Source organism: Megalobrama amblycephala, linkage group LG7 (assembly GCF_018812025.1).
Source record: "Megalobrama amblycephala isolate DHTTF-2021 linkage group LG7, ASM1881202v1, whole genome shotgun sequence".
Lineage (NCBI taxonomy): Eukaryota > Metazoa > Chordata > Actinopteri > Cypriniformes > Xenocyprididae > Megalobrama > Megalobrama amblycephala.
In genome coordinates this window covers 49,456,105-49,466,786 of record NC_063050.1, presented here as the reverse complement: position 1 = coordinate 49,466,786, position 10,682 = coordinate 49,456,105, and the positions used below count along the sequence as shown (strand labels likewise).

Here is a 10,682-nt window from a genome sequence, read left to right as displayed (position 1 = left end):
ATATATATATATATACATACACCCCTGCACACACAAACAAGATGCAGAAATACACTGAAAATAGGCTTAGTGTAAACGCGCGAATGTGGCGTTGTGTCCGAGATGAAATGATTCATCTTTTTTTTTTATGCTTAATCTTTTATTTTAATTTAAACTTGTACTAAAGGCATTTCCCACGAACCTAATCCTCTTAGTCACGTAGCTAAACCTCAGTCTTTAAAATCTGTATTACTCACAGGAGTGTCAGCTATTCATCATCCGTTTAATGTTAAAAAGAAAAAAAAAAGCTGCCTTGCTGAAATTGCGCACTGTACCTTAAATACTACCTGAGAGAAGTCAAGAGAGTTCGACGGCTCGGGCAACTTTTGTTTATTGTCCTTTGAGTGTTTGGACAATAACCAAAAGGAAAAAATAACAGGTAAGAGATAATTGGATGTCGAGTGGTGTTAAAGTGAGATTCGTTTGCACTTCCATCGTCTGGCCTGCGCTCGAGCGCGAATCAATTGTGTATTTGCGTTTGTGCCGAAATAACAGAGGTGTCAAACAAACTATTAATTAGGCTGTGGATTGAAAGCATTAGGTGATGCCGACATCCTGACGTAAAAAAAAAAAAAAAAAAAAGTTAACCCACTTGTATTGTTGATCCCGTGGCTTCCAGATTCTCCCAGCTTTTGTGTCAGGAAAAAATATCTCGAATGCACTTTTTTTTTATTTTTGCAATTTGATTTTAGATGCATTTTTTTTTTTAATGAAGACCTTTGGTATTGTTTAATCCTGATAAACTACACAATACAAATATGCAAATAAATATCAGAAACACGACACATTCATGGATTTATTGGAGATTCTTGACATATCCTTGATAACTGGGTCAAATATTTAACCAGACCACAAACACAAATTCTGGCCAATCAGCAACCTTTCACTCAATCACCTCTAAAAGCATCTCATCACTAACATATACACTGACATGCAACGACCAGGTACCCTTTATTACAGCATCACTTTACCTCTTGAATGTACAATTATTAAAGTATAAGTAAAAATGATAAAAGGAGGATACTCGTGTTTTACGATGCTTCTTGGTTCAAATCATAGTGGTCTGTGCCATTCAAAATAGAGGGATGGATTTCCAGTTCAAGCTATTTCCCTGCCAATCTTGCTTTCTAATTACTTTATACTATGAATAAACTATTAAAAAAATAAAAATACTTCAATCGAATCAGCCAGGAAAATCTGTTGAGGTCTTGAATTAGTGAAACCGGATGAGAAAGCAGGTCAGGCCGGCCCTTTTTGAACCCTACCTGTGCAATGCACCAAATGTGTTTGCAGATACTACACGGAGGACAAGTGGAGGTTATCTATACAAGAGTCAGCAATACAAAACAGACAGGGGGGAAAAAAACTGAAGGAAATTTGACAAACTGTTTGTTCCCGTTGTTCTGAGAATTTGAAACACACCACACGAGACCTATGAAGAAGAACTTGTGCTGCAGCACAAACGCCTCACACGGAGAGGTGGTCTGGAGAAAGTCTGGAGAAATCCTGGCCATATTGTTTTCATCACTCAGAGGCCTTGAAAGAGAAAGACAGTTTCGGCCTCGACTTTCCTTTCCCCAAAATGATCTTCTGTTCTTCTTTCTGCTGTTTCTGTCGCTCTTGCTCCAACTTCATTCGCTCCTCGTGTATTTTTCTCTGCTCTTCAACTATTCGTAGTTGTTCCTCTGCCTGTAGGACAGAAAAATAGGAGCTTATTAGGAGCTAAACATTAACATGTGAATAAGGGGTGTCGTGTGCTGGGTACTAACTGATTACATGTAATCTGGATTATGTAATCAGATTCCAAAAAGTAAGTTCGTGTAATTAGATTACATTATGTTTTAAAATACTCGGAATCAGACTGCAGTTACTTTTATATTGATAACATGTTATTCTCACAATGGCAGTAAATTATTCATCATTTATTGATTATCCCTACTAATACTTTTTAAATGTTCCTTTAGCCTTATTTCTTTATATTTATGATTCAATTAATAGCTTTTCATTAAACTCAGGTTCCTTCACAAACCCCAGTTTGGGAAACCCTGACATAATACAATATTTAATGCACTTTATGTTGTTGATATGGAATACATTTTCTTTCTCTTTGTATTTTTATAGCAGTATTATTAAGATAATAAATAATTATAATAAATAAAATAATTAATATAATCTGTGTGAAGTCATCATATCAATTCACAGAATGAAGTTATTTCAAAATGGTTGCCATTGAGTGTAATTGTTCCTTTTGTATGCAATGGTGTGATTCTTCTTCAATAAATAAATAAAAAGATGAATTTTGAAATGAAAAATCTGATGTCATGACAGCCCCAATGCGAAAATAACACTTGCTGATCCACCAACAGCATCGCTATATCTTGGAATGGTGACCATCTTGGGCTATGGTTCATGCAATATACTTTTTGCGCAATTCTATTTAATAAAATATAGCTGCGAGCAGCGATTATCGGGGTTCAAGCACTTTAAGGCCTTTAAGCATATGCGTAAAAGTAAGTTTTAATTAGCAAGCCTTAATCTCGCTCATAGATGGAAAAGTCCATTTACAGCCAACAGAGGCAATTTACCAAAGGAAATATATGGTTTATAAAGCTTTTTAACAGTTATCGAAGTCGAGCCAAAAACCTAGTACTAGTTCAAGAAAGTAGGTTTTTGAAAAAATCTCCAATATTTACAGAATGATTTGATTGACAGTGGCAGTCCTAAAAGCAAATTTGCTCAAAATTGAGGAGTTCTAGCATGTGGTATCAATGTCATGGGAGAGTGCGAAAAGATTGTGATATACAATCCATTATACACGTGAAAAATGCAAAGCACCCCCCGGTGGCTGTTTTCTTTTGAATTTCTCACAGGCCTCTATGGCCATGAGTCAAACGTACCCAGCAAGCTTCGTTCCGATCAGCATCCATTTACCTTGTCTGATAGCTGCTCAAACTTCATTGGCCGCCGCCGGCAAATTTTCAAGTCAATCAGACTTAGGGTTGTGTAGTTATAGCCATTTTTTAGACAATTTTTTCTCCATGTTATAGCGACACCAAGTGGCCAGTTGCCGCATCCTTTTTCACACGACCACAGAATGAGCTCTTACATATGTGTGCCAAGTTTGGTGAAATTATTTAGTAAAAGTGGTTCCGCTCATTTCAAACGTCTTGGCGGCCCTTAGAGACCGTGAATCAAAATGTCAACTTTTTTTGATAATTATTGAAATCAAACTCAAGAGAACCTTGCTGCACTGGTTTGGTTCCGACTGGGCCAAAAACCTAGGACTAGTTCGCAAAAGTAGGTTTTTTAAAAAAAAATCCAAAATACCCGAAATTTCCTAATGACCATATTGAGCCAAGGATTACAATGATATAAGACACGTGAGCCTACGCATAATGGTTTCGGAGTTATGAGCGATTTTGTACTTTTCATTGCTGTAGCGCCCCCGTCAGGCCGATGAAGGCAAGCCTTGGTGACATTGTAGACGGTGTGAGTACTACCAGCCCTCAAAGTTTCAAGTCTCTATGACTTACGGTTTATTCTGCCTGATCACTTTTTGGGGAGAACGCTGATCCTTGGAAATTTTAACAATTACAATAGGGCTTCAGCGATACGCGCTTGAACCCCTAAAAAAAATATAAATAAAATACAAAACATTCAAGACTATTAATGCATGAGTAAGCATGAATTGGCACAATTCATTAAGAAATACATGTATAATCCCTAGTCCCACGCTTTAATTAAAAGCTTCAAGCAATCAGCCTGTGCTCTGTGACATTCAATATAATGTCTGTTTAATCTCGAATCATCATTTGCAATATGTAGGACAGTCATTTATATGACAAACCAAATTTTGTGAAAACTGTTTAGAAGGGACAGTTGCAAGATCGCATCTGTCAGTTCACTTTTAAGTGTTGACAGGTGCATCTTGACCTTTATGGCCTGAAACTGAGAGGATCGCTCATACAAGCTCTGTTTAGTAACTACATTCATCAGGACCAGAAGTGTGGTTTCCTTTTTTCTTAAAGACTTCTCTATTGAGAAAGAGAACTCCACAATACAAAACATGTCAAGCAGTGCTTATGCAACATTAATGTTCCACATGGCTACACAGTGTAGGGGACATTCGCTCTATATGAGAAGACAGCCAGGCCAATAGAGTGCTGGTTAGATAAGGATTCTAGGTGCTTGACATTAAGAACAGAGTTTATTGCTTTATCTGAAAATTCTGAACATGACTAGGATTGGGAATCGAAAAGCGATTAAAAAGAAGAGTATGCGCACCCCAGATTTTGCATACTTTTACGCACAGGTCGCACATGCGCATTTAAAAAATTTTTTTTGCAGTAAATAGTTTATCCACAAAGTGGCAATCATAGTTGAGGAAAAACTGCATAAACAGAACAGACCGGAACACATGCAAGCTACAGCGACAATGGAAGCCTACACAGACGAGAGAAGAGCGAAGAGGTTAGAAAGTACCCTCATTTGTACAACTTTAGCATGAAAAAAAAGTATACCCAGGGCTAAGGTCAAGAATCTGATACTTGTTAAAATTAAAATTTCGATTCCTCTTATTGATTTCTTTGTGTGCATTTTAATTAGACTTTAAACCATTGAAGCATGTGTAGTTTTCTGTGCTGCGCACACATCCAAAACGAGTGCACAGAACGCCACCTCTCATACTGAATAGTGCACGATACTGAACTGAGTTCTCTTCCGCATATTTTTGCACTTGAACGGACAAATAGACACAAAAATGTGTCAAAATATCCTCATAAACACAGTCAGTTATGTGTTAAGTGAACAAACAGTTGACAAAGAAAAAGCATATATATGGATCCGTGCAGCCTAATATTCCTGCTGCCATCTCTATGATAGCATTAAATCAAACAACATTTCTTGATTGAATAACTTTTGTAACTACATTTGTAATGTAATTTTTTTTTTAATAAAGTGCAATGTTATTTTAAATCTGATTAGTTTCTATACCTGAAAATCTTAAAACACTATTTCAGTCATATCTTTGTTCAGTTGTATTTATTTGTGTGACTGCCAAGTTGTTTAATTTTGGTGTCAGTAAGATTTTCAAAAATGTTTTTGAAAGAAATGTCTTCTGCTCACCAGGGCTGCATTTATTTGATCAAAAATAGTGAAGACAGTAATATTGTGAAAAAATATTTTATATTTTCTATGTGAATTTGTTTTAAAATGTGATTTTCAGCATCATTACTCCAGTCTTCAGTGTCACATGATCCTTCAGAAACCATTCTAATATGCATTTTATTCGTTCTCAACTAATTGTTCCATCGTTTCAAATATGCAACTCAACTTCAAATTTTTAAATGAAATGAAACATGACGAAACAACACATACCAGTTTAGCTTGAGCATCGGCTATCTTGCGGTTGTTCTCCACCAGAATTTTCTCCAGTTCTTCACGCTTTGATTTCTCTTCCTCCTGCAAAGTCAAACCGCTTTAATGTGAGTCATAGTGACCAAAATCATAAAAATTAGTGGCACAACTTGAGCAAACACGTAAATGAGTAGATAATAAAGATACATTCAGCTCACCAGACATGGATAAACCTACAGTAAACTTGTCCTTCACTCACGAATAAAGTTCCTAGAGGAGTCAGGGTCATATTGGGAATACGTTCTTTGTTTTTAATAGTATAATGTACCACCAATCAGCAAGGGAGGTTCTTTCAAACCACTGACCTGTGTTCTCGGTACTTCTCTACTTACATCTCACTCTCAGAAAAAAGGCCACACAGTGAAGTGCCGTCTGAGGAGCAGTCAGCTCAAATGGTGTATAGGAGCAACAGAAGCGTGAACAACTTTCATCACTTCTATTCATAAACAACTGAGAGGGATAGTGAAGTTCAGGCGAATAGCAACAAAAGCTCATGGAACTTGTGCATGAGCCGTTTTGTTCAAGAAAACTGTGAAACATGAATGGTAGAACGATCATACTCAGTGCTACTGTGATGTGTGAGAGATAAGAGCTACAATTTGAAAACAATTCAATCTCACTTTTCATTTTTGAGAGGAATTAGGCCCTGACATACTTCAAGCGAAATCGAACTGAACGTCATTTTGAACAAAATCAGGCCAAAACGAAGCTTTAAAAAGCGAACTTTCACTCCAGCTGGTAAACACCTTCAACTACCATTGATCCGTGGTGATGTAATAGGAAGGTGTGGCTCTGAAGCTCCGCCTTCTCTGATGTGGAAAATTGAGGTCAGACGTTTGCAAGTAAAAACATGAACACACATAGAGAGCCTCTTTAGAGAAGAAACTGAAGTTGTACTTCAAATTGAAAGCGACACTGACACCGTTTTTCATGTTTGATACTGTAAAGCTGCTAACGGTATATTGCTCCAAACTTCTTTTTACTGCTAAACGAAGAATGAAAGGGAACTTCGCTGTGAGTATATCAGAGCCTTAAGGCCTGTTTTACGCCACACACTCATACAGTCCACAAGGAAAGCAACAGAAGGCTTGTGTTGTGCTTTCCAACAAATAAACTGCAGCTACAAACTGAAAATAATGTAATTTCTGGGTTACTATATTGAATATTTCCTTTATCCTACTGAACAGTATTCTGAATGCCTAAATATTAGGGGTGTGAAACTTTCTCAAGATTCAATTAAAAATTGATTCTTAAATTTCGATTCAATATTTGCATAGATTTGATTCTAGACTTGTTTTTGAATTTTAATTTATCGCTCTTTAAACCCCCCTTCTTATATATAAGAAAGCCTGCGCAAACAATTGATTGATATTAAATACGACTCATAATTAAACATAAATAAAGTTATTATTTTACAAGTTCCTGTTAATGTTTTACTTCATAAATCATTTTATAATATCTGGATATTTTATATTGAACTATTTTATTCATAATAAATTACATTTCCTGCCTTTTAATTTTTTTTTTGGATATTGGTAATACCATATTGTTTCCATTTGTTCCCTGGTACAGTTTTGCCATGTCTGTTTATTATATTGCGTTTCATTTTTGGGTCACACTTGGTACCTTTGCAGTCAAAAATTAGACAGAAGTTGTTGTTTGTTTTTTTTCAGGAAAAGCAATGTAATATTTTTGTTCAATAAGATTTTTTGATTATTATTTTATGATGCTATGCAATATTTATTAAAATTAATACAGATTTTTTTATTGAATTATTTTTCAATAAATGCAATATTTCAGATTAAAAGCATGCAACAAAAGTCACCAAGTGTCATCCCGTTCCAATGAAGCAAAAAAAAAAAAAAAAAGTCAGTTCTGACTGAAGAGGGCCAGAGGGTTATCACTCTTTTTGTAATATCTGGCAAAAAAAATATTATATTTTTTGAATATCTAGAAAAGTACAAAAAAATCCTGATGTGTGTCGGTAATTAAACATTATTTAAGGTTATTTTCTATTCAATAAAATATTGATATAGTGCCTGTTGTTGTCAAGTAAGCTTTATTTGTCCCCGTTGCAAGCATGTGCGCTCTCTAAACTGTCCAGGTGCTGCACTGTTTTTCATCATGTTTTTCATCATGTTATTAACAGATGTTTAGAACACTGATTTTTGAAATTTATGAATTGATTAGAATATGTGAATAGCTTTTTTTCCCCTCCACTCCTACTAAATATGTTGCTTTCATGTGTGTGTGGTGTGAAACAGGCCCAATTCCAACAAAACTACAGGAACCTAACCCAATTAATCAGCATTAATAAGCACATAGATTCTGTGCCGCCTGTTCACATTCACAGTTACCTCCCGAGCTTTCTGAGCAGCCAGCTCCGCATGTCTCTGTCTCTCCAGCTCCTCCAGCAACTGCTTCTCCATGATGCGCTTGGCCTCCTCCACCCGTCGCAACACTTCTCTTTCAATCTCGTCCTTTCGCTTTTCCAGTTCCTCTTCCACACGTTTGGCCACGAGTTCCTCTACGCGCCGCGCCGTCTCCTCCTCAATCAGCCGCTCCTCTATCTCCTGCTGTCGACTAAGGAAGAAGGGATTATAAACATATACCTAATTATTAAATGAAGCAGGACAGGTAAATAACAAGAAACACAGTGCATGTGCTATCTGTCATTGTGCATGGAAAAATCAACAACTTCCAAGTGTCAACTTATAAGTAGTGGTCTACTTGTATAGGCTTTTTTAAAGTCCAAAATTGACATTGCGATCAATGCTGAATGGTAATTTTTGGATTGAGGATACATTTCTTTATGTATACTAACTACACATCTCATTTATCTCTTAATTACTATGGTGACTGCTCATTGTTTTTATGATAGTGATAATAAAGATGTTATTATTATCATGGTCAATGACGTGACGGGTTGTTTTTTTGTGCAAAGGCCTTAATAATAATAAAAAACAAAGTTATGACATTCAAAGTATGTAAGGTAGTACAACTAGATCTCTTTTATTGAATCCAAAAGGCTTTAATTATATTTTGCTACATATAAAGGATTTTAAAGATTTTGAAGTGTCAAAAGGTCATTCGGTTTAACCGTCCAAAGTGCAATACAGCCATTTCATTTGTGATTAAAATATCTTAAAATGTAATAAATGTATATATTTTTTATTCTGGCATGATTTTATAACATCATATATCAACAGAGTGCAAAATGGCTTTAAAATTATGTGCAGAAGTCGTTGCTTTGTTATGAGAAATAATATCCGAAAAAATGAATTTAATTGATGTCATGCGGAGTAACCGATATAAAGGGACAATTTTGGATCAAGTCAGTATCATGTGACAGGATGTGACATCATTCAGACACCTGCAAAGGGTCACATGGTCATGAAGCAAAGTAACTAACTCTTTTAACTATTAGAAAAATTAATTTTTCTCACTTGCTCATATGCATGTCCCGAAACATCAGATCATTCGGTGCAACCGCTATAAAACATGGAAATGTTGTAATATTTAAAAATTTTTTATTAAATATAAAATGTTTGATTGTCCTTTTGCTAGCCAGATAGATATCAGCCTGTTAGCATTGATTGAAAATATCTTCATTTGGTAAAACCAAAATTGTCATTCGGTAAAACCGAAATTTTGTTTAAAACAAATGACTTTTTTTCTTGACAAATTTGGTCCATCTTGTAAAAAATGACAAAAGCAGTGTTAATTGATTATAAAAACCACATAATCTCATTGTTAACACTTAATAAAACTTCAAAATTAATTATATCTCCATTATGCTTTTTTACACTTTTAAAAACCTTGACCCATCAAAATTCAAATATTTATTTGGTTATTATTTGGCCTATTGTTGTCAAAAGTACCGACTTCGATACCAAGTCGGTACTTAAATTAAAAAATGTGACGCTTGAGCGCTGTTGAGCGGAAACACCTCTGATTGGCCATTGCGTAACATATACATCTGTGACTTTTGACAACACTAATATGGCCAAAATTTCTAGAATTCCAGATTCATTTAATTAACCCGCCTGGCAGATTTATTGGTGCATAATTACATACAGCAAAAAAAAATACTATTTTGTTAACCCACTCACTCCAAACCCCCAAAATACATTGTATTATGGTTATATTTTGGACAAGGTTCAATAGTAGAGTCATTGTTTTAGACATGCACCTCAGTTTCACTTTGCATAAGCTTGTAAACATCATTCAAATAATGTAATATATATGGCAGTATCTGATGGTACTTTGAATTGTGGACTGAAAACCCACATACTGATATTGCACGGTCCTCCAAAACACGATGACATATGTACGAAAAAAAAAAAACAACATGGTAGCTTTCTTCTCGTCATGGTACCGCGACAGTATTTCTGTATGGGTCCTCATGTGGCTCACAGTATTCAGGTGATGTCTAACTACTTGCAACATCCGTGACAGCTTTCGTTTTGGAAAGTGTGCGTACTCACATTCTCCTCTGTCTTTCCATTTCGGCTCTCTTCTCTTCTTCCTCTTTCTTCTGCTTCTCGTCCACAGCACTCCTCTTACTTATCGCCCTGCCGAAAATATCAATTCTCTCAGGCGGCGAGGCGGCTCTCTCCCTGTCCCGGCGAGACGTGGCCGTGTTCGACTTGGATCGAGAGCGCGACTCTCTCTTCCGACTCCTTTTGGACTCTCGGGATTTCGAGCGCCTCTTCCTCTCTTTGTCCCGGGACCTCGATCGCGAGCGGCTTCGCTTTTTACTGTGCTTACTGTTTTTGGAGTGCTTGGAGCGGGAAGAGCTGCGGCTCCGCGAACGACCCATTTCAAACGCCGTCAGAGTTCAGTAGCAGTATCCTGAACACCTCTAAAACATCGGAGTAAAAGCACCTGATCGCTTTCAAACAAGACCCAAATTACACACTTAAGGAATCAGTCGCGACTGCATGACAATAATCGTGAACACGAAAGTCTTATTTGGAAATAAAGTGTTTAATAACAACGTGATTGTTTTAACTGCACGGTACCATTTATGTTGTATGGTTAAAAAGCAAGATGGAGGATGGCTGTTCTCAGATCCCAGAATGCAATGTTGTGACGATCGACACTTGGTTACTTCGATTACTGCCACCAACCGGCGTGGAGCGAAAATGAGAGGCCAGTTTCATTGTAGGGAGTCGTTTGGACGGTTCGTTCACTGAACCGATTCACAACCGAGTCATCACTCCTTT

General features: G+C 36.5%; 1 protein-coding gene across 1 annotated transcript; it reads right to left on the bottom strand.

The window, feature by feature from the left end:
• Window positions 1–808: 808 nt before the first annotated feature.
• On the bottom strand, window positions 809–10,526 carry arglu1b (arginine and glutamate rich 1b). Its single transcript, XM_048197967.1, has 4 exons — window positions 9,942–10,526; window positions 7,812–8,037; window positions 5,416–5,499; window positions 809–1,728 (listed from the first exon to the last, which is right to left on the bottom strand). The coding sequence occupies exons 1-4, from the start codon at window positions 10,274–10,276 to the stop codon at window positions 1,564–1,566; spliced, it is 810 nt and encodes a 269-aa protein (XP_048053924.1). The 5' UTR covers window positions 10,277–10,526; the 3' UTR covers window positions 809–1,563.
• Between the last annotated feature and the right edge of the window lie 156 nt (window positions 10,527–10,682).